Source organism: Lynx rufus, unplaced genomic scaffold, assembly GCF_022079265.1.
Source record: "Lynx rufus isolate CCGP_SWC_20201006 ecotype Redwood Valley unplaced genomic scaffold, mLynRuf1.p SCAF_7, whole genome shotgun sequence".
NCBI lineage: Eukaryota > Metazoa > Chordata > Mammalia > Carnivora > Felidae > Lynx > Lynx rufus.
In genome coordinates this window covers 110467720-110493228 of record NW_025814889.1, presented here as the reverse complement: position 1 = coordinate 110493228, position 25509 = coordinate 110467720, and the positions used below count along the sequence as shown (strand labels likewise).

At 34.3% G+C, this 25509-nt stretch overlaps 1 protein-coding gene across 2 annotated transcripts in view; it reads right to left on the bottom strand.

Moving 5' to 3' along the window:
- Positions 1-25509, bottom strand: part of TMTC3 (transmembrane O-mannosyltransferase targeting cadherins 3) — a 60390-nt gene that overhangs the window by 8325 nt on the left and 26556 nt on the right. For both annotated transcript variants that reach the window (XR_006959795.1, XM_047066029.1), the window contains exons 5-12: positions 24926-25041; positions 24307-24479; positions 18322-18574; positions 12883-13031; positions 10497-10617; positions 7915-8026; positions 3683-3786; positions 1317-1486 (exon numbers count right to left, since the gene is read on the bottom strand). Coding sequence is in view for 1 of the 2 variants with exons in the window: in XM_047066029.1 (XP_046921985.1) it covers positions 1317-1486; positions 3683-3786; positions 7915-8026; positions 10497-10617; positions 12883-13031; positions 18322-18574; positions 24307-24479; positions 24926-25041 (1198 nt within the window). In the remaining variant the exon portion in view is untranslated. The remainder of the gene's footprint in view (positions 1-1316; positions 1487-3682; positions 3787-7914; positions 8027-10496; positions 10618-12882; positions 13032-18321; positions 18575-24306; positions 24480-24925; positions 25042-25509) is intronic.

Below are 25509 nucleotides of genomic sequence, written 5' to 3'. Positions count from 1 at the left end.
AAAAGAACTGGAGATTAAGTTTTCAGGGGACCAAGTAATAGCATTTGAAGAAGGAAAAAAAATATGGTAGTGATGGGGAAATTCCAGTATTCAAATCTATGTTAGAAGTCTTGTTTATAAAGAGCAGAATGAAAATTTTGCCCCTTCTTATATTAATTTAGTATTCTACAATGTATTCTTATAAAATGGTCATTCATTAAAACGAAAGAAAAAACTCCCCAAAACAACAAAAAAAGAGTTTTTAAAAAAGCTGACTAGTAGGCAGGGTAGGAGGGCACTAGTGCCACCTGCAGGTATCTTTGAGGAACACATGTGGAACGGAAGATCACAGTTTGAAAACCATTTTACAAATCCTTCTAATACGGATCTATTATCTGTTAGAGCTTTAAAAAGTCATTTTGTTTAAGCACATATGTGCAAATAAATTTAGGCAGTAATATGAGAATACTTTTATTATGATACCATTATTTCCTTTAAGTATAAGCATAGGAATGAAATCAAATGAATGACTAATATTCTCAATTAAAGCAACTTCTGGAAAGAGCATCTGTCCAAGATGTTATTTTTTAATGCAGATTGTTGAATAATTCTTCATAGATTAACACATGACAGATTTTATTTATATATGCAACCCCACTAAACTTAGCTAATTTCAACAACTACTGGATAAAACTGAACAAAGACAGCCTCCCAACTTATGAACAGATTTTATTTCAAAAACTAATGAAATTCTGAATGCATTTTCCCCATAAGAACAATGTTAAAAATTATGATTAGGTTTCTGGGCCAGCGGATGAAGCAGAGTTTAATATACAATTTTACTCAAGTATAATACAAATGATAATCCTTACATGGTAAAATATATTAAGTTCTCTCTAACATGTGCGGCCAAAAGTTTTTGTACTGACAACTAAAAAGTTTCTTTGTGATAAATAAAAGGCATAATAACCAATCAGTTGTCAGTATTTAAGAAAGCTCTTGAGAGTTGGATATTAGAAGTAATTATTAGAAAATACAAGTTTCAAGTGCTTTAAGTAAAAAAGAATGTGACAATAAGAAGTAAATGAAACTAACAAGAAGCTTCTACTCTTTCTTCCATATAAAACCTTAGTTTGCTACTACAAGTGACAGTCAATTTCAAATCAAATCAATTAAATTTGATTGTAAGTCTAAACTAGGGTATGTTTCTATGTTCTTGGTCGCCAAATAAGATTACTAAAAGAAAAAAAAAGGCAATTTAGTTCAGACAGTCAAAATGTACATGCAGATACAGCTTCAATTCTCTGTAACACAACTTAAAAGTGAACTACAAATACCTGCTAATATAAGCCTGCTTGAAGTCGGGTCTCATGCTTATTGCTTGCCGGTACAGCTGATCTGCTTCTTCCAGCCGGGACTCATTTGCTCTGATCAGATTGGCCAGATTAATATAAACATTTAGGTGGTTAGGGGCAATTCTGGCTGCATATTTTTTACCAGGAATAATCTGTTCAGAAAAACATAATTGGATGTTTCAGTACCACATAAAAATAAAAAATAAGTATTCTTAGTAGCTTACTTCAAATATATATGACATAAAAAGGTTATGGTACCAGTTTGTATTGCTATACTGAAATAAGTCATAAAAATGTGAAAGTACCTACAGTATTTATAAAATGTTAATAAAATAATTAATATTTTGTGGTATTAAAGGAGATAATATTTTTTCACCCACGCCAGCTCAATGGAATACTGTTAGCTTTTTATTTACATGCATCATTTTATAAAATCCTAACTAAATCTAAACTTTTGAGACTAAGGTCTGTTAGCATATTTGTATCAGACAAGGAATAGAAAGAACTCGGGTCTCTTTCCTCTCAGTCTAGTGTATTTGTTACAGCATGTCAGCTTCCATGTTGTCAGCAAAGTACTTCCTGGTTGTGACAGGGTGGTTAATTTGTTAAGAGTTATACTAAAGCCTCATTTGGTAGAATTAGGAAATAAAATTCCCTTGTTAACTGATTATTCAGGTTAAGTAAAGATTATAAAAGATATATAGACCCAAATTTTCAATGAAAGTAATAAATTATATCTGAAAAAAGTCTATATTGAACACAATATAACTTTAGAATCTTAGGACTGAAACAATGCTTAAGATCATGTGGTCCAACTGTTTTTAAAACATTTATCAAACTATATATAATTATTTTAATATTATAATTATTAATATAATATTAATATATACTACCATTGAGAAGACTGTAGTGCAGTTTTTTTTTAATGTTTATTTTTGAGAGAGAGAGAAAGAGAAAGACAGAAAGAGAGAGAGCATGCACCAGTGGGGGAAGGGCAGTGACGGAGGGAGACACACCATCCATAGCAGGCTCTAGGCTCTGAACTGTCAGCATAGAGCCTGACACTCACAAACCACAAGATCATGACCTGAGCCAAAGTCTGACACTTAACCAACTGAGCCACCCAGGTGCCCTGCAAACTATGTTTTCTGATGAAAGACAGGATCTGACTTTCCAACTTTCATGCTATATTATAATATCCAATGAATTTTCTGCATGTGTCATTGTTACAATTGAACACAATACAGCAACAGAGGTGTATCCCCTCATTTTATTAGTTTTTTATTCATTTATCTTTTGATAGGAATAATGTTGCATTTAGTGCTTAATGTACTACATAAAAATCTCTTCACTTAAAGTTACTTAACTCATTGATAACATAATCAAGAATATCTAAAATTCATAACTTTATAACATTTTTTTACAAACATAAGTTTAATCTTTGCCTTTTTAAAATTTATTTATTTATTTTTGAGAGAGCGAGTGTATGCACACGAGCATGTGGAAGGGGCGGAAAGAGAGAATTGCAAGTAGGTTCTACACTATCAGGCACAGAGTCCAATGCGGGGCTCGAACTCACCAACTGTGAGATCACGACCTGAGCCGAACTCAAGAGTTGGATGCTTAACCAACTGAGCCACCCAAGCTCTCCTAGAAATTTTTTTTTAATTAAGTGAGCTAGAAAAGTAAATATAATCCTTTATAAAACTTGTAGTACTGTGCTCAGCAAAATAAGTCAGAGAAAGACAAATACTATATGATTTCACTCATGTGGAATTTAAGAAACAAGCAAGCAAAGGAGAAAGAGAGGTAAAACAAGAAACAAACTCCGGGGCGCCTGGGTGGCGCAGTCGGTTAAGCGTCCGACTTCAGCCAGGTCACGATCTCGCCGTCCGTGAGTTCGAGCCCCGCGTCAGGCTCTGGGCTGATGGCTCAGAGCCTGGAGCCTGTTTCCGATTCTGTGTCTCCCTCTCTCTCTGCCCCTCCCCCGTTCATGCTCTGTCTCTCTCTGTCCCAAAAATAAATAAACGTTGAAAGAAACAAACTCCTAAATATAGAGAACAAACTGATGGTTACCAGAGGGAAGATTGGCGGGGAGATGGGTGAAACAGGGAATGGGGATTAAAGAGTGCACTTGTATGAAAGTGTTGAATCACTATATTGTACACCTGAAACTATTATCACACTATATGTTAATTAGAATTTAAATAAAAACTTGTAGTAATAAATGGTTTATTGGACACTTTACATTTGTATCAACAAACTGAAGAAAAGATAATCTAGGTAATTCTATTCAATATGGACATCTAGTAGATATGACACAATAGAAATAAATTATGACAACTTACTTGGGGCATCAGGGACTTAGCCATCATGTAAGATTCTTCAGCTTCTTTGGTTCTATTTAAATTTTTATAAGTTCTTCCTACATTCATGTGAGCACCAATATCATCTAAAATTTAAAAAAAAATCATTTGTTGGCAAATATACTAAATAGTATTCAATGTAAACCCAAAGTTTCTAGCAACAAAACACTAGGCAAAAAAATACAAAAGCAAGCAACAGGTCCTGCATCCTCCTTAAAGTTCTTCTAGCACAGAATGATCGATGCTATACTAGAAAATTATGTCATAAAGTACTCTAAGGACAGAAACTGCATATATGACAAGAAAGGGGAGATATAGAGGTAATAAAGAAATCTGTATCATTTCTCTTCAGATTTTACTATACTATACTAAGGCTTGTTTCCATTTCCTTGATGCATAGCTCTGGAATTCACTCAAAATGTATGGCTCAACTCTAAAAGTAAAAAGATCTACAAGTGAAAAAGATCATGATTCCTAGAATTATTTCGAGTGTTATAACTAACAAATATACATGCATGGTGGGATGGGGCAATGAGACTGTGAAAAAACTCTGCAATTTTGTTTTTTAAAATTTTTCTGAATGTGGTCAGAATGCAAGTATAATAAAATATTAGGATTCTCCAGTACCACTTAAGATGCAGCAGCCCATCCTACATAACATATTTATAACTTTTTAAAAGGCTGTGTTGCTATCAGTATGTCAGAAACTTTTCTCTGATTTTCTGGTATGGAGAATCAAACCCACAGCAAATTTTTTCAGGGAAACAAAAAATACGTTATTTAAATAAGAAAGATATTAGGGCCCACTGCATACTACTTTTAGGACACATTTCCCAGTAAATATTTCAAAGGTTTGGAATAAAGATAGAAGAGAGAAGATCTTAAATCAGACAAATGTTATTGAATGAATCTCTCGCAGACATGACAAGGTTTCACATTATGATTTCTACTTGCCTATGACACCAATGATTTTGCCTGCTGAATAGTTTTCTGCCTGCACCTTCTAGGACACATAGGGGCCAAGCATATATATCTTAGTCATTCTCTTAGGACGACAGTAAACAGTCCTAAAATCTTGGTACATTATGTTTCAGGCTGGTAATTGTGCACACTGCACAGAAAATGTCATATGCAGCACAGGTTTGGTTAAAGAAGGGACAAGTTTGGGAGGAAAGGGCTGATTTTTTGTTTTTTGATGTACTGCTGAGTCTTTAAAAAAAAAAAAATTAACGTTTATTTATTTTTGAGACAGAGAGAGACAGAGCATGAACAGGGGAGGGTCAGAGAGAGAGGGAGACACAGAATCCCAAGCAGGCTCCGGGCTCTGAGCTGTCAGCACAGAGCTCGACGCAGGGCTTGAACTCACTAATGGTGAGATCATGACCTGAGCTGAAGTCGGGCGCTCAACCGACCGAGCCACCCAGGCGCCTCAATGAGTCTTAAGGGGTTTCAGGAGAGGTCAAGAGGGAAATAAAAAAAAAAAAGAAAAAAAATTGCTTAGGCAAACTATTCCCAGTCCTGGCTGCAAATTAGGATACCTATGTATTTTCAAAAAGTCAGATAACCTCAGCACCACCTCACTCTATCAAAATAGAATCTATAGAAACATGATCTGGGAAAATGTTTTTACAAGGTTTCAAAGGAGGTTCTGATGTAGAACCAAGGTTGAAATTCACTGCATTACCAAGAGCATATAAAAATAGAGTAGGTAGTATTTGCTCTTATAAAGCTCGTTTTTTTTTAATTTCAAATAAATCTATATCATTTATTTTTACGTATTTTTAATTTTTTAAAGTTTTTATTTTTTTAAATCTTTTTTTTTTTAATATTTATTTTTGAGAGAGAGAGAGAGAGAAAGAGCCTGAGCAGGGGAGGGGCAGAGAAAGAGGGAGACCCAGAATCCAAAGCAGGCCCCAGGCTCTGAGCTATCAGCACAGAGCCCGAAGCAGGGCTGGAACTAATGGACCATGAGATCATGACCTGAGCCGAAGGCAGATGCTTAACTGACTGGGCCACTCAGGCCCCTCAAATCTATACCATTTATTATAGAGATCAGAAAGTTACTTAGAAAAACTAAGTTACTAAAAACCTGAAAAAAATTAATTATAAAGTGAGAATTTAAGGAAAGAACAAAGAAACTGGTAGTTTAGATAAACAAAATTCAGTGAAGTATTTACAATGTTATTGACATCAGCTCCAATCGTAGAAAGGAAATATGTTGGGGCGCCTGGGTGGCTCAGTCGGTTAAGCGTCTGACTTTGGCTCAAGTCATAATCTCACGGCTCATGGATTCAAACCCCACATTGGGTTCTGTACTGACAGCTCAGAGCCTGGAGTCTGCTTCAGATTCTGTGGTCTCCCTCTCTCTCTCTGCACTTACCCCTTTCACACTCTACCTTCTGTATCAAAAATAAACATTAAAAAAAATTTTTTTTAATAAAAGAAAAGAAAGAGGTTACCTACTTGGATGAAAGACAAGGCAAATTAATACCCACGGAAATCAGGTTCTTAAAATTATGGCAAGGAGATATTGTCATCAACGCAGACTTCAGACACTAGAGTAAGGCAGCCCTACTTTCTCAAAGAACTATGGTAGCAATTAGATATCCTACAAGAAAGCTAATAAAATGAAAGATAAAATTTCTAAGCAGTTTCTTATAAGTTAACAGAGTTTTAAGATTTCAGAGAAGGAAATAACCATTACTAGAGTAAATTTAAATTTGAAAACAAACAAAAAGGGTTGGAAAAGAAGACAAGATATAAAAAGCAATGACATTTAAATGACTTTTAAAAAGCTATAGGATTTCAACAGACAGTCCTGCTATTATGAGTGTGCTATCCAAACCAACAATAGCATGAATCTAGCAGTCTATCTTTAATTCAATGTAAATGAGAACTGACAAGTACTAGGCAACTTTGTACCTAATAATTCCTTTTCCACCAACAATGAAGCTAAGCAATCTCACACTGGTGGCCCTGGCATCTATGTTGCTTTCCAGTATTTCCTATCTACAAAATTATCTGTCAATTCATCTAAAGAGACAAACTTAAAAACACCTGAAAACTCATAAATACTCTTTAAACATTTCCATATTGACAACATCAAAGTTGAACTACAGGTCCATGATTTTTTTCTCGCATGAATAATTTCAAAGATTTGGACTTAGCTAAAAATGAAATCAAAACAAACCTTATAGAATTCTGGTGTTCCTTGACAAAAATCTATCCTTGTCTTGTAAAGATGTTTATGGAAACTGCAATTCCATTTGTAAAAATTTTATCTTTGTGAATTGGAATTTTTTTTTTTAAACACTGGTAACCATCAAAACAAAAAAACCACAATTCTTCGTTTAACACAACATGTGTGTCACCTTCTCAGACCACTGCATAATTTATAATCTTACTCTGGTTAAGCAAGAAAAGCCTTCAGACTCAATGTTTCATTTATTTTTTTAAAGTAATTTTAAAATGTTATGAATCCCTATTTATGTGCTCAACTGTTCCAAGGTTTTAAATATCTAGATACTTGTTACCCCAAATTTTTACCTCTAGTCTCAATATCCCTTATCTCCAGTCTTATGAATCTATCTGTGTATGTGTAACACTGACAAAAAAGGACTCTTGATGTCCCTCCATACATGCCATTTCATCTATCAAATCTATGAAGAACACAACTAAAAAACAAAGAAAAAGCTAGGATGCCTCTAAATACCAAATTCAATGTTTCTAACTTTATGTACTTTTTCAAGTACTTTACGTACATAGAGGGGAGGGACAAAGACAGGAAGAGAAAGAATCCCAAATAAACTGGTTTACCTATTTTCTTAGCCCATGGATAATTAGAAACAGCAATTTTGAGAATATTGTAGAGAAGTCATACTAATGGAAGTATCAGCAATTATCTCAAGAAAGGCAAACAGTGACAACTGACAATGAGGGGAAAAATTATTTTAACACCAAGTACTTGTACCTGGCAAAGCTATACTTCACCAAATTGATTATCAGTACCACCCAACAACTCTGCTATATCAAAATAAATTCCTTAAATGTCTAAGTAGCTCTAACATATAATCCAACTCAAAATAAGCCATCATCGAGCACTATAGTTTTCAAGTCACCTGGAATGAACAAACCTCTTACTTTTATTTTCCCAAATATAATTCAAGTTTTAAAAACAAGCTATCCAAATAGTTTTATTAATTAATAATGCTTACCTGGCTGAACATGAGTAGCCTGTAAGAAGTATTTCAAAGCTCTCTCAAAGTTCTTTTCATTTTCCAGAGCATGACCCACATTATTCCATAATTTGGCATTATTTTTATTTACCTTAAATACATAAGCATAGATAGAAATTAGTTACAATTAAGAAAATACAACTCCAATTAACACAGATATTTATCTGGTATACCATTAGGAATGCAGTATTCTACAGAGATATCCACGAATGGGTGAAGGTGGTCAAAGATACAAACTTTCAGTTACAAGATAAATAAGTTCTATGGATGCAAGGTATAGCATGGTGATTATAGTTAACAATGTTGTATATTTGAAAGTTTCTGAGAGTAGACCTTCAAAATTCTCATCAAAAGAGAAAAATTGTAAATACGTGACAGATTTTAACTTGTTGCAGTAATTATTTTGTAATATATCCATAAATTACATCGTACACCTTAAACTAATACAAAGTTATATGTCAATTATACCTCAATAAAACTTGAAAAAGTAATTGAGACTTTCTCCCAAAAAAGAAAAACTTGTGGATCTATATCTATATCTATATATAAATATATATACATATCTCCAATCAACACAGATATTTGTTTGGTATATTATTAGAAATGGAGTGTTTGACAGAGGTGTCCCTGGAGAGGAGAAATGAGCAAAATGAACACAGCTTCACCAAATTTACTCTCCTTCCTTTTAACATCAACATACTAAAACCATAGCAGTCTGATTTCATCTGTTTTATATATTAGAATTTTACTAAAACTTTTATTTGATCAAAGCAGCTTGGACTGCTGGCTGGCTCAGTCAGTAGAGAATGTGACTCTTAATCTCAGGGCCATGAATTCAAGTCCCACATTGGACACAGACCTTACTAAAAAGAAAACCAAAAAACAAGCTATAATGTTGTTTGAAAGCTGCTCTATTTATATTCTTTTGGAAGAGAAGGTATTTGAACATGAGAATATATTTAACACTTCACTATTTATTTTTTAGGCTTATTATAAAGCTGTTTATGTGGTCTATTATGGTAATGGGAGCCCTGGGATTAAAGTTCTAAGTTGATCTGTGCTTTCAGAGTTCACTGATGGGCATGGTGTTCCTGCAGGAAGAGGATGGTAGCTGGCCAAGGAACTAGCTTCAGTGACTAGGACTGTGGTTTTGAGATTGTCCTAGGAGTAAGGATAAGCAAAAATCTTGAAAATTATGGGGCTCCACTGGTATTTTAGGAGTGCAGATTAAGAGGAATGGTAATGAGGTCTCTTCTATTTATAAACTTCTGAGCTAGAGGAAAGAGTGGAACTACTGAGACTAAATGATAGTCATGTGATCTTAAACTGATGTCAAATCAAGAAATGACATTGACTACTGGAATGAAGCAGTATTCTAGTAAAGCCAGCCAATGGGAGTACAGAAATAGTCAAAAAGAATTTAAGAATTTACAGATTTGAAGAAAAGCACCTGAAAAACAAAATCATTGGTTTTAACTTTTACAGAAACCAAATTTTATGATTTTTAAAAAGACCTTATTCCTAGATGTTGTCCATTCTACAGAAATGCTTTATCACTCCTTCCTGCCAGTGCGTATCTTAACTACCATACTGTAACCACCGGTTATCTTCCACATAGTAAAGTGCCACTTTTGTTATGTATTTTATTTCATTGAATCTAAGATGCCATCATTTCTAAGACTCACCATTAAGAAAAAAAATAAGCCACTAGGGGCGCCTGGGTGGCTCGGTGGGTTAAGCATCCAACTTTGGCTCAGGTAATGATCTCACGGCTGGTGAGTTCAAGCCCTGCTTCAGGCTCTGTGCTGACAGCTCAGAGCCTGGAGCCTGCTTTGGATTCTGTGTCTCCCTCTCTCCCTGCCCCTCCCCTGCTCCTGCTCTGTCTCTCTCTCTCAAAAATAAACATTTAAAAAAAAAATTAAAAAAAAAAAAAGAAAAAAATAAGCCACAAATTGTTAAGATGCCTCTCACTCTAAGATTTATTCTGATTTTAGAGATGTTAAAAGGTAAAAATAAAAAAAAAAGAAAAAAGAAAAAGTGCACCTTTAGAACTAGTGAACTATATATAGTATTCTTAAATTTTTTTTTTTTTAATGTTTATTTATATTTGAGAAAGAGAGATAGAGTCTGAGCAGGGGAGAGGTAAAGAGGGAGACACAGAACCCGAAGCAGGCTCCAGGCTCTGAGCTATCAGCACAGAGCCTGATGCAGGGCTCGAACTCATAAGCTGTGAGATCATGACCAGAGCCGAAGTCCAATGCTTAACCAACTGAGCCACCCAGGCTCCCCTACAGTATTCTTAAACATTCTATTATCATTTGAGCTTCTAACAACTATATAGTATTTAGAAAATTATTCATATATGCTGTAGACATACAACTAAGTACTATTCAGAGCCCTGGTTATGGTATATATTATATAAAGAACAAATTTTTATTAATCTTTTGGTGAAGTACTTAAAATTGACAGTTAAATGTCTAATTAAATGTAAAAACATCTTAAACATGACTATAAGAAATAATTAATGACATACTTTCCTGTCATTCTGGGTAATACTTTACCTTCAAGGCTGACATAAACAATGTATATTCAGACTCCCAATCCCAATTTCTGTGGAGTGTTTTTAAGGCATGAGTGAATATCACCATAGACAGACAAACCCAGGATAACTTTTTTAATACACTGTTTAAGAGAAAAAAGCAGAACAAAAACAACATTATCTATATCACCAGAAGCATTTTACCTTTTACAACAGAGGTAAGAAATATGTTAAATATCCCCAAATATCATGTTTGAGTTTAAGGAATGAGGATCCTTCTAACAATCATCCAACTTCAAAGGCAACACCAAAAAATTAAATATTATGCACACTGCCTTCTACTTCAGTCTTAAATTATATTAAATATTCCACTATTGGTCTCTAATTCAAAAAGTCTGCTTAAGTTTAATGACAAAAAACCCGATAAACCAATTTTTAAGTATGACTTTTTTTTTGGGGGCTTTTACTTACAACTTGAATATTCTTAATTGTGTTTATCAAGGGTCAATTTTATCATTGGCTGTATTTTAAAAAAATTTGGCTTACCCAGACTGCATCTATACCACAGATTATCATGACATTCTTTGAATATTTTTACATTCTAAAGCTAGAGTTATTTATGATAAGTCATAGTAAAACTAACTCTTTATATAATAGATACAATATAGCTTATATAGCTTTAGGCTAATTATTTGGGAAACAATTCCTCATGTATAAAAAGGTTACACTTCAATAATCCCTATGATCACATTCACTACTAATGTTCTCTGAGTCTATTTTTTTGTCTCAGTAACAGTTCAACTTCTTTCATTTTGACAGATCCACTTAATCAGGATAAGAGTGCATGGATCAGAAAGAAAATGGACACTGGAGGCAGTAAGATGTAAATGTGAATCAAGAGTCTACTATTTACTAGCTGTGTGATCTTGAGGTAATCTGGTTCAGTAACCTGTATGAGCTTCAATTTTCAAATGTGCACACCAGAGTTAAGGAAAGTTAGATTAAATGAGAAAACAAATCTAAAAGGTCTATCATGGCTCTTGGCACCTGGGAAGCACTCAAAAACTGGTAGTAATTATAACTGGATAAATGGGTAGAAGTTAAGAGAAAAGGCTTGGTAGATGTTAGCAAAAATTGTAGACATGGATGAGATCATCCAGAGAGAATATGCAATGTGACAAAAATGGCTGTGAATAAAACTCTGAGAAATAAATAAAGAGCAGTTATAGCAATAAGAACCTGAGAAGAGTCTGAACAGAGATGAAGAGACACGGAAGAGAATTAGGAGAGGCACTTTTTACAGATGCCCAGGAAATAAATTTTTTTTTTTAATTTTTTTTTTCAACTTTTATTTATTTTTGGGACAGAGAGAGACAGAGCATGAACGGGGGAGGGGCAGAGAGAGAGGGAGACACAGAATTGGAACCAGGCTCCAGGCTCCGAGCCATCAGCCCAGAGCCCGACGCGGGGCTTGAACTCACGGACCGCGAGATCGTGACCTGGCTGAAGTCGGACGCTTAACCGACTGCGCCACCCAGGCGCCCCAGCCCAGGAAATAAATTTTAAATACAAGCACTGACTGGATTTAGTTACTAGCATGCAATGATACAGAGAGAAGTCAGAATTCTGTGTGTTGAAGGATGACTAGAAAGTGAGAAAGCAGAGTCGGTGACCATTTCTTGCATATATACAATGTGAATATTCTGTTCCTTAATTGTTAGTTTGAGGCCTCTAGGACATGGTAGTTATGATGAAGATAGTGATATCAAATTACAGACTGCTTACTATATGCATTTTACATATATTAAATCAACATGACTCACTTAAATAAGAAGCCTATATCTTTTTTTTTTTTTAATTTTTTTTTTTAACGTTTATTTATTTTTGAGAAAGAGATAGAGCATGAACAGGGGAGGGTCAGAGAGAGAGAGAGGGAGACACAGAATCCGAAACAGGCTCCAGGCTCCGAGCTGTCAGCACAGAGCCCGACGCGGGGCTTGAACTCACGAACCGCGAGATCATGACCTGAGCCAAAGTCGGACGCTTAACCGACTGAGCCACCCAGGCGCCCCAAGAAGCCTATATCTTAGTTCACTGCATGTGGAAGTGGCAATGGTAATTTGTAACTGTAGTCTCAATAATATACTTGTTTTCATTTGGGTCTAACTCAACGTGTGTTAGGTTTCAGGCTTACAACAAAATTATATAAATAAGAGAAAGAACATAGGGTGAGGTGGGTGCCATGGAGCTTTCTTAACTTCAATTACAGAAATATGAGGAAACGATCAAGATGGAAAATAAAAAGGTATAAAAATATGACTTATAAAACTAAACACTTTAAATACTTAAATGTATCACACTTAATTCTATAGTTTGTAAGCATTAAATGAACTAACATTTTAATTCACCTTTTGTTTGATATTTTCTGCCATCCATGGGCTACCAAAATACAGAACCCCATGCTAGGAACATATAATACTCGCTCAGCAACAACAAATCCCACTGGGAAGAAAAGGTTTGATGCAGGAATAAATGGTAATGCCATTAGACAAAGTGCCTACAAAGAAAAATAAGATATTTTATTTAAAAAATATGTGGACATTCAATAGCAAAATCCAAATATTGTATCATTTAACTTGAATGATAAATGACCATTAATTTGAATGGTTCACTGTACTGGTGGACCATTTTTAATAATACTCTAAACAATACTAGTTTAAACATAAGGAAGGCAACTTAGGGATAGTAATAACAGACATCAGGATTATGTCACCAAAGTGAGATCAAGCTAGAACTTATAACCAGAGATCATCCAATTAAATAAAAAAAATTGGGGGGGAATATATATAAATAAGACAATTTTTAAACATCCAACTAAAGTACGTGTGGTAAAAATAAACTGATAAAGATGTTAACAGGTTTTAACAAAAGAAAACCAACCATACAAGTTTTTATAATTTTACTACTGTAACTATTCAAATATTGGAAACTGAGGAAATGACATAAGGTACACTTCAGACAAGACAGTAGACTACTACTTCTGTACCCCAGCATTACTTGCATAACATTCTGATGGATCATATACATTTAACAGTGGCTTAGTATATACACAAAAATAAAACTGCCCCATTAAATAGTAGTCTTTTATTCTACAAGAATTTCTAAAATTCTAACACTGTACATTGAAATAAAACATCATAAAAATGCTTAGATTGTTTTTGCCATTTTGAAAACGAGTTAACATAAGGTTGCTAGATTATAAAGCCATTAAAAAGATAGGATACAAACAGCTAGCACACAAATAACTTGTGAAAAGAAGTTGGTTGTTATTAAGACACCTGTTTCTATGGATATCTGCTTCCACAATTTGTTACCCTAATTTGTTTTATAGTATCTAACTGAATAACTGCAAATTGTTCCTTCAGCTTCAGAAGTTTGAGTCTTCTAACAGTTTGAGAGGAAAGATTGTTTTTCCTTTATTATATCTTATTAGCAAAATATAGATACAGAAATGTGTACTTCTCCATCACAAATTAATGACTTGTAATGAGGAAATAACTCTAAAGCACTACCAAACTGCTCAGTATCATGCTAATTTATAGATCTAAAATTTTAGTGTTTTCTTTTTTGATCAAAAAGGTAAAACATTCAGAGTACATAATTCACTTTCCATTTCCCAAGAGTGCTTGATAAAAATAACCAGCTAGCTGCGAAAGAGACTTTCCAAAATATGTAGTCCTTTTCTAAAAACAAACAAGCAAACATTTTTTTTTTTAAATAATTCATGGCTTCCTTATAGCAATTTTATTTAAAAGAATTAAAAGTGTTAAATTCATTCAAAGATGCATTGGTTGTGATGCATAAGCTGCATACACAAAAAACAATCTCACAAAAAACCTACCGGTTCCTAGATAAGGAATGCCTCTAATTAACTTAATGAAAAGTTCTAATATGTTCTCTACTGGTATATGCTAACCTAGGTAACTATGGCTACCATAAGTTCCTTCTTCAGTAACATAAAATTCTCTTTAAAACAACAGGTGTTAGGAGTGCCTTGCTGGCTCAGATGGTTAAGTATCTGACTTCAGCTCAGGTGATGATTTCATGGTTTGCTGGTTCAAGCCCCGTGTCAGGCTCTGTGCTGACAGCCCAGAGCCTAGAGTCTGCTTTTGATTCTGTGTCTCTCCCTTTGCCCCTCCCCCACTTGCACTCTGTCAAAAATAACATTAAAAAAACAACAACAACAGAAAAGAAAAGGTGGTAGCGGAAAGCTCACAGAGTTTGGACAAATCTCTTTGACTTCTTATTTCTTATGTAACATAATAAGGTAAACCACTCAATCATCTTGCCAATCAGTGTTTCTTCATAAAAAGGGATTAATAACTGCTTATATTGTTGATACATATGGCATTTTATTTAGTAAGTACTTATCATGGTATCTGGTACTTGGCAGGTACTCCTTTGATCTATTCAGTCCCTTCCATAGATCTTCAGAAAATATCACCATAAAAAATAACCTGTTTAGTACTCTCTTAAGGCAGTACTTAAGGTCACAATTGTTCTTTTATACACATAAAATTAAATTTATGTAAATCTATGCTTACTTCACTGGCACGATCCTCTCTTTATTTTTTATTCAGCTTACATTACATAAATCATTACTTTATTTGCCCAAATTTTAAATTCACCCAACCTTCCTTATTTTTCCTTTCTTTTAGCAGAACCTCGGCTTTGGATGTGTTCTACCATATATCTGCTTTGTATTTACCTGAGCAACAAAGCACTACTAGAGACAGTCCCAAAGCAGAACAGATCAGTATCATCAAAAATTCATGGTCAACTTCAAAATGATTCTTTTTTTTTAAATTTTTTTTTTTTCAACGTTTATTTATTTTTGGGACAGAGAGAGACAGAGCATGAACGGGGGAGGGGCAGAGAGAGAGGGAGACACAGAATCGGAAACAGGCTCCAGGCTCTGAGCCATCAGCCCAGAGCCTGACGCGGGGCTCGAACCCACGGACCGCGAGATCGTGACCTGGCTGAAGTCGGACGCTTAACCGACTGCGCCACCCAGGCGCCCCAATTCAAAATGATTCTTAAGACTGCTCAGAATTTCTAGGTTTCTTTGGTAGGCTCATTCCCACTCTCCTAGATTTTAAATCTTGATTACTTTACTCAAACTTCTGATCCATGACATTTTCAGCAGGGGACTATACTTCCAAACATACAGAGAAAACTACACTCATAAAACAAGAATTCCTTCAATTCCCTGCTCCTATACCAACCAACATCCACATTCACATGTATTTCCATCCATTCTGAGATATAAGGGGCATCTCCATCTGTCTCAGGCCAAACCTGAGCTGTATCTACATGGCCCTTGCTCCGCACAAATCTCACAATTAGCCATCCCTTCATTTACTCAGCCACTTTCTAATCAACTGTATCGTTCCTATCCATATTTAAATATGCTCTTGTCTCCCCAATCTTAAACATGTCCTTTGACAACATATATTTACGTTACCATTATGTAACGTTACCATTCATTATGTACTTCAGGTGTAAATCAAGTTCCCACACTCTTACGAAAGCACTTTTATAGTGGGGGTATGAAGTAGCTCGTTTTAACCCCACTTAATCAACAATCCAAATCAATGAGTATGTTTTTGCAAATCAACCCATTATTGACATCCCCTGCTTCTAAAAGTCAGCCAACTGAGTACTCCAATGAAAGTGATTCTCCTACTTCTGAAGGTACACCAAATCTAGATCTTCATGCTTCCTCCAAGCTCTACATGAGATCAGTCTGTGATACTTGAAGTCGGCATAGTATTCTCTCACTTAGGTAGTAATAAATTCAAGTTTGCTCATCCTTTGAAATATTCAAAGTTGAGTTACCCTATGGGTTGGTTATCTACACTAGCAATCTTCACGTCCTCATCTCCTAATCAAATTTTTCCACAGAAATAAATTTCATTTAAGTAACTAATACACCAAAAGAGGTAAAATATGACTGATCTCACTTTTCTGCTTCACAGCATCTGTTAGTGATAACCATTCCATCTTCCTTAAAACATTTACTTACCTTTCTGTCCACTTGGTCTAGCTCCTACTTAGGTTCATTCTCTTCTACACAGTATCTAAATACAGAAGGTCTTTTTTTTTTAAATTTATTTTATTTTATTTTTATTATTTTCTCAAGTTAATATACAGTGTGGTCATGGCTTCAGGAGTAGAACCTGGTGATTCATCTCTTACATCTGACACCCTGTGTTCATCTCGAAAAGTGCCCTCCTTAATGCCTGTTGCCCATTTAACACACTCCTCACCAACCTTCAGTTTGTTCTCTGTATTTAAGAGTCTCTTATGGTTTGCCACCCTCTCTGTTTTTATCTTATTTTTCCTTCCCTTCTCCTATGTTCATCTGTTAAGGTCCTCAAATTCTACATATAAGTGAAATCATAGGAGATCTTTCTCTGACTGACTTATTTTAAGCAGGCTCTGCACTCAGTGTGGAGCACAGCGTGGGGCTTGAACTCAGGATCCTGAGAACAAAATCTGTATTGAGATCCAGAGTCAGATGCTTAACCAACTAAAGCACCTAGGCACCCCCAAATATAGAAGTTTTTTAAAGACCTACTTGTAGGTTTCTTTTCTTTTCACTCTTATCTAGCCCCTTCAACTATCTACTGAGGAAGAATTAAGACCAAATACTCCAAGGCATTAATTATGTGTATGAATTATCTTCTATTCCATGCATCTACAATGGTAATAGCTGATTACTATCTTTGAGAACAGTGACAAAACCCCAGGTGAGAAACCTCTAAAATCGCCATAGACTTTCTTAATCATATCCTGGTTTCAATTACTATCTCTATGCCAATACTGCAATCAATTTTTTATGTGTAGCTTAGGCGTCTCCTCTGAACTCCAGGCACCAGGTGCTATTCAAATTCCCCACTAGGATCAAACTCAACAGATCAAAAAATAATAGTAAATATGATCTTTCTCCCAAACCCTATATTCTTTCAATTGTCTCTATATATCAAAGATTAGCTTCAAATTTTTCCAAAATGCCAATTCCCTGGTAATCGGGGCCTTGTATTTATCATATCCTCAGTGCCTAAAATGCTGCCTGGTACACAGATCACAACAAAAAACTATTAGTGAATGACTAAATTAATCTAGTGACTGCAGCCAGGTATGATGTATTTGTAAAGTATTAGAAACACTTTCTGGCATGTAGCAAATGCTCAAGAAAATGTTAAAGATTATTATTGTCTTCAATAATTTAAAGGAAAACAAAACTGTTAGAAGTGACAGCAAAGTAAGAAAATTACAAAGAAATACATCCTGAATAAGAAGACTTTGTACATAATCAGAGTCCTCTGAACATAGTAAAAAATAACTCATAGAATAATGAAGTCTTACTAATGAGAACTAAAGAGCTAATATGTTTCTAGCTGTCTACCTTACATGACATTCTTCTCTGTGTCAAGAAAACAAAGTATATAATATGACCCATTTCCTCAAAAAAAGTGTATAATCTACTTGGATAAAGAAGTAGAAGATAATGATGCCAAAAGGGATGCTTCATGATTTCAGAGTTCCTACCAAATAGGGAAATTTATAACCAGTTTTTATTTTACATGCTGAATATATATGCCTGCATATGAAATTCTGATATATATATATATATATATATAAAACCTAAAATAAATTAATAAACTAGGGTGATGTTGAATAAACAAAAATACTGTTTCTAAGAAGATGGTTTGACAAATTAAAGGTGGTCTTTAAATCAACTGAATGTTGTATCAGTTGAAAAATTAAGAAAGTTTTCTTACCATTAAAACAGTCTTGGAGGAATCGCCAGGGTATCTGAGACTGAATACCCCCAAAGCCCCCAAAAAGCAAAAGAAAATAAATGTGGCAAGATTTCGAATATCTAGAAATGATTCTATAAGTGGTATTGTTCCCATGGTCCAATCACAGCATAGTTCCGAAGGATTTAATAGAAGCCAAGCATTCAAGGGAAGGAGGTAGTTAAAAGTTAGCTGCCTTGTAGGAGTTGGGCTTACAGCAGCTGGGTTATCAAATCTGTAAAAAGATTAAAAAAAAAGTTATTTAATCTAAAACACGTTTCAAACACAAAATTAATATGTAACATATAAATAAAATACCAAAAAAGCAGTATTTCATATGTAATCTCACTTAAAATGACAAAGTATTTTTTATGAATACCTCAGTCCTCACTGGAGTTCAAAATGTCCAACCCTTATGAAATATCTAGTTGAGAATCTATGAGGAATGGTTGGAAGGGCAACTAGATCAGACATGTGTACCCTGCAGAAGTGCTTTCATTAAATTATAACCTGATTAAAAGTAAAAAGAACATTTTAATAGACTCGTTGTAGGTGCTGTACGAGTGCTTCTGAAAACACTAACCAATATTTTCTTCTGCATGAGATGCTTCTTTCAGCACTAAATGCTAATAAAAATTATGCTTCCTAGAAAGAAAGGTTTTCTTTTGTCATGGACAGAAAAAACTGTATCACCTATGAGCTTTTCCTCTTTGCTTAGACTTTTAGGAAGCTGAAACCAAATTTCCAGTATAGAATAGTAGCTGTATTTCCCTATGTAACATTTTATTTGTGTTCTACTTTTTCTCCTACTATATACTAACATAAGCTTATACTTTTTTTTCCAAGTTTTTATTTAAATTCTAGTTAACATACATGGTAAAACATATGTGGTTTCTGTGTAGAATTTAGTGATCCATCACTCATACATAACTTATATATAACATGTATAACATATATGTAAGTGCTATCCCAAGTGCCCTCCTTAATGCCCATCACCCATTTAGCCCATCCCCCACCCACCTCCCTCCATCAACCTTCAGTTTGTTCTCTATAGTTAAGAGTCTCTTACAGTTTGCTTATATCCTATTTTATATTTGTCCAGGCCATGATATATTACATGTACATTTCATTAATTCAGTCTGCTTCTTGCAAACTAAGTCAAACCATAGTCAAATCATTTTTTAAGTATATTTCAAATGAATGGCTTCAGATACTCATTTCTTTAGGCTACATTCAAAATTTTATTGGTTTTGTTAATATTAGTCTTTAAAAGCCCAATTTCTCATTTTATAATGAATGAGTTAATAAAAAAAATCAACCTCTACCATTTATTTGACTTGGTCTTCTTAAAAATTCAAATGGCTGGGAAACAGTAAATACTATTTAAACAAATAACATCATTTTTAAAACTTTCATATTTGAATGTCTACATATGAAAAATAACAAATCTTGAGTCAAGGCTTGAATTATCAAATAACGAACAGAACTGAACACAAGGCTGTCTTTTTTCCTATAATCCACTATTCGAAGTTCAGTTTTATAATTAATAGTTTATTTCGAATAGCTGATTTAATAACTGTACTATAGAAAAAGAACATGTGGCAAAGCATGTGAAACCATATTATAGTCAACTTCACTGATAATTTAATACAAGAAATTTATATATACGATACTTTTAAGTGCTTATATTTGGAAAATATATATTTATGTGTAATATAATCCATATAGCAATCCACACATACACAAAATACATTAATACATACAAACCACATTATCACACTACAGAAATGGAGATAAAAACAGTTGATGCAAATTCTCTAAAAGGAATAAAAACAGTAACACTGAATATGAGGGTAAAGAAGGAAATATAAAATATTTACAGTTTAATCTCTTTTCCATATTTTACTATTTAAATAAGTTGGTTCAGTTTAGCACAGCTAGACTCAGAAGTAAAAATTCATGAAATTAGAAAGTAATTATTCTTCAAAGAAAAAAATGCTACTGAAAGGAATATTGCGTGGAAATGTTAAAAGATCTTGCATGTAACGTTAGTCACTTAAATAAAATTGGGTAAGAAACTAGTATAAATTTCATTTTATTTTTTTTTTAACTTTTTTCTTTTTTTGAGAGAGAGTGTGAGTTGGGGAGGGGCAGAGAGAGAGGGAGAGAGAGAGAGAGAATCCCAAGCAGGTTCTGCAATGTTAGGGCAGAGCCCCAATGCAGGATTCAATCTCACAAACCATGAGATCATGACCTGAGTCGAAATTGAGAATTAGATGCTTAACCGACAGAGTCACCCAGGTGCCCCTATAAATTTCATTATAAATTTTACCCTGAAAAAGGTGAAATGGGAAAATGCTAAATGTTAGAGCAGGAAAACAAGATATGTAGACTGTTAAATTCAGTATAACTTTTGCTTCTAGTCTTTTTTTTTAATTTTTTTTAATGTTTTTATTTTATTTTTGAGAGAGAGACACAGAGTGCTAGTGGGGGGAGGGGCAGGGAGAGAACGAGACACAGAATCCAAAGCAGGCTCCAGGCTCTGAGCTATCAGCAGAAAGCCTGATGTGGGGCTCGAACTCACGGACGGTGAGATCATGACCTGAGCTGAAGTCGGACACCCAACTGACTGAGCCGCCCAGGCGCCCCTTTTTGCTTCTAGTCTTAAAGGAGAGAAGAACTGGACAAGACATAACACAGTTGGGTATCAGGCAAAGAAAGACAATGATACCCAAGAGAAGGAAAACAAATGAGGGAAACCCTACCTGGAAAGTTCAATACTTGGATACAGTTCTTAGTCTGTGGAGCATTGAGGGAGAACCCAGTGGAGCCTAGGAGTATCCCTGAGTTGTGAAGATGGAACTGGGATCCCTAGGAGCCCAGGTCGATAGACTCAGTGGGGGAGAATATCAGAGAGAAAAAAGATGCTGAGAAAGAGAACTCAGATCTGTAGAGGGTCTCCTTCCAGTTTGTAGTACTGATCAGAACCGATCAGCATATATATATGGAAATACTCAAGGTCAGTGTAGTGGGTTGAACCATGTCTCTCAAACATTCATGTCTATCCAGAACCTCAGATTTTTTTCCTTATTTGGAAATAGGTTCTTTGCCAATGTAATTAGTCAAGTTAGGATGAGGTCACACTGGATTAGGGTGAGCCTTAAACCAAATGTATAATCACTGCAGTGATACAGCAACACACCAAGGAATGCCAAAGACTGCTAGCAACCACTAGAAGCTACGAGGAAAGAGGCATGGAACAGACTTCTTCCTGAGAGTCTTCAGAAGGAATCAACTATGCCTGACACAGTTTGGACTGTGGCCTCCATCACTGTAAGAGAATAAATTTCTGCTGCTTTAAGCTACCCAGTTTCTGCTAATTTGTTACAGCAGCAGGAAAAATAATAGAAATAGGAAACTACCTCTCAAAGGAATTAGATAAAAATTCTCAAATGACATACAGAGCTAGGAATAGTTCCTCAGCAGCCAGAATAAAAGCTCTCATAAGTCACAGTCTATCAGACAGAATCAGTAGTGGAAGAAAATTACCTCTATCATAAATGCTGCTGGGGTCTCATATAACAAAGCTTAAGAGCAAGACTAGAAGATGAAACATCTCTCAAATAACTTAAGTGCATCCCAAAATAAAGCTCTAAAATATTTATAGGAATATATTAAAGTAAAACTCACATATGGCATCTACTAAAAAATTACTGGGCATGTGAAAAAGTAGAAACATATAATCTATGAGGAGAAAAATTATTCAATCTAAACTAAGAAATGACACACACAAGAAAATTAGTAGATGAAGACATTAAAGTATTAGAACATGTAAAGACATGAAACATAGAAAAAAGGCTTAAACAGAATTTCTAGAGATGAAAACAATGTCTGAAATGAAAAAACTAGAAAAAATTAAAGGGAGACTCGACATTGCATAAAAAAGACCAGTGAACTTGAATGCAAAGCAGAAGAAACTACCAAAATGAAAACGGAGAAAATAGTTTTGGGAGGGGAATAAACAGAGCATTAGTGTGACAACTTCAAAAGGCCTAATTTACATGTAATTGGGGTCCTAGAAGAATAGAAACAAATTTCAATGAGTAATGGCTAAAACATTTCCAAAATTTACATACTAAAACATATAGATTCTAAACTCAGTTAACCTAAGCACAGTACACATGAAAATAAAAGTAAGGGTAACCAGAAGTTTGTATCATTTGACCACCTTCACCCAAATTTTGTTATATGATAAGTATGTCCTACAGTAGTAATATGCAGCATGGGGACTACAGTTAATAATACCATATTACATATTTGAAAGCTGCAAAGAAAGTAGATCGTAAAAGTTTTCATCACAAGAAAAAAATTTTCTGTAATTATGTGTGGTGATGGATGTTAAGTAAATTTATTGTGATAATTTCTCAATACGCATATACTAAATCATGACACTGTATACCTAAAATTCATATAGTGTTATATATCAGTTATGTCTCAACTTAAAAAATAAAATAAAAAGAGAAACAATGGTGAGGAGAAAATAATAAAAGCAGGCATAGAGAAAAAGACACACTATATGCAGAAGCACAAAAATAAAGATGACAGAGGTTTTCCCAGTAAAAACAATGCAAGCTAGAAAATAGTAGAGCAACATTTTTAGAGTGCTAAATGCAAAACAGTCAGTGTAGAATTCTAAACTCAGGGAAAATATTTTTCAAAAACAAAGGTAAAATAAAGATTTTTTATATACAAAAGCTAAAACAATTTGGCATCAACAGACCTACAGGTCAAGAAATGATAAAGTCCTTTAGTCACAAACAAAAATGGTACAATACGAAAATCACATTAAATGTAAGTGGCTGAAACACCTCATTTAAAAAACAGATTATCTGATCAAACAAAAAAGGAAGACTCAATTATATGCAGCCTGTAAGATATCAACTTCAAAGATACTGACAGTAGTGCCTGGATGGCTCAGTTGGTTAAGTGTTCGACTCTTGATTTCAGCTCAGGTCATGATCTCATGGTTTGTGGGATTGAGACCTGCCCTGGGCTCTGTGCTGACAGTTCAAAGCTTGCTTGGAATTTTCTTTCTCCCTCTGTCTCTCTCTGCTCTCTCAAAATAAAAAAAAAGATATTGTAGATAAAAAGTAAAAAGATGGAAAAAGATAAACCATGTAACTCTAACAAAAGATATATAAAGTGAATTTCTGAGTAAAGATTATTACCAAGGATAAAGAAACTCATTAATAAAGGTAAAGGGATTAATTCATCAAGACATTATAATCCTAGATGTTAACCACTTGAAAATAGAGCTTTAAAACACATGAAGTAAAAACTACAAGAAGAAATAGACCAATCTACAATTATAGTCAAAGATTTCAACATCCTCTACTTAATAATAGAACAAGTAGATAAAAATCACTTAAACTATATAAGACATCACTTAATAACCAATTAAGTTAAAATAGGTTAAAGTTTCATTAGATTAAAATCATTATTTTCATTCGTTGGTTTCATGAGTGTACTCAATATGTCAAAATTTACTAATTTGTACATTATAAATATATGCAGGTTTTAAAAAATTATTAATTATACAAAAAGCTGTTAAAAAAAACTTCAATGTAGGGGCGCCTGGGTGGCTTAGTCATTTAGCAGCCAACTCTTAATTTCAGCTCAGGTCGTGATCTCATGATTCATGAGATCGAGCCCCGCACTGGGCTCTGTGCTGACAGCGTGGAGCCTACTTGGAATTCTCTCACCCTCTCTCTCTGCTCCTCCCTTGCTTGTGCTCTGTTTTTACTCTCTCTCAAAATAAATAAATAAATAAACATGAAAAAAGAAAAAAAACTCAATGTAAATCAAACACTTCTATTATAATCACTGAACATCAAGAGTTAAAGAAAGAATGAAAACAAAACAAAACAAAACAAAAAAAAACAAAAACAAGAACCAGAATTTCCATACCTGGTGAATACTGGAAGTTGGGACTGAATGACCTGGACTCTAATCACAACAAGTAATAGTGTACTGAACATCAAAACAATGAGTTTTATTAGTGTCTGCAGCATAGAAAATGGAATATTACTCTTCCCACGGAAAAACTGTCCGGCAGTAGTACATAATAATGGCAAAGTATACTGCAAAAGGAAAAAAAAAGTTTTAAATAACAATATACTACAACATTTTCAACAATGCAATACATTCAAAATGCAAGATTAGATATAAATTGACTGTAATTATAAAATCAGTATGGAGCAATGTGTGGAACTGATAAGGAATAAAACTGAGTCCGATAATCTTACCCAATAACGAATCATATTGGACGGTATTACTGTGTACATTTCCAAATTACCTAATGATTCCATTATTGAAACTGAAACAACAGTCTTAAAAAACTGAAGGAGTTATAAAATGTTAAGTAATTTTCAGTGGCTACAAGGACAAAATATGCCAGTTTCTTGCAATTTTTGGTAACATTATTGGTAAAGAGAATAATTTATAATGACACATTTAGAAACCAAGTTTATTATCATCAAATTCAAATAGGATAAAAGATAACAATAAAAATTGTATTTCTCCTTACCCCCTGGGCAATAAATACTTCATACACACAGCAAATTCCCACAACTGTTATTCCTTGTTCTTTACACAACGTTGCAACAGCAACTAAAACCACTGTCAAAGCAATTGGAGTCCATACTGCAATTTAAGAACAGAAAAATATAAACTACACAAAACAATTTTATAGTATCATAAATGAATATTTTAAGTTATACAACTGCTGGACATTACTAAAAAACTCATGATTCTATATTCACATTTGTGTTATTTCCCATTAACCTATACTTCATATTTCAAAATGTATTTAAATGTTGTGATTTTATATACCCAAAACATCGAAATGTATAACTTAAACTAAAAAATTTTTGTAGAGAGGAAAATTATCTAATGAAATGTTTTTAAAAAGTTTATTTAGTTTGAGAGAGAGAGACAGCATGCACGCATGCATGCACGCACACAGGGAGGGGCGGGGGGCGGGGAGAGAATCCCAAGTAGGCTCCCTGCTGTCAGCACAGAGCCCAAAGCTGGGCTCAATCTCAGGAACCCTGAGATCATGACCTGAGCTGAAATCAAGAGTCAAATGCTTAACCGACTTAGCCACCCAGG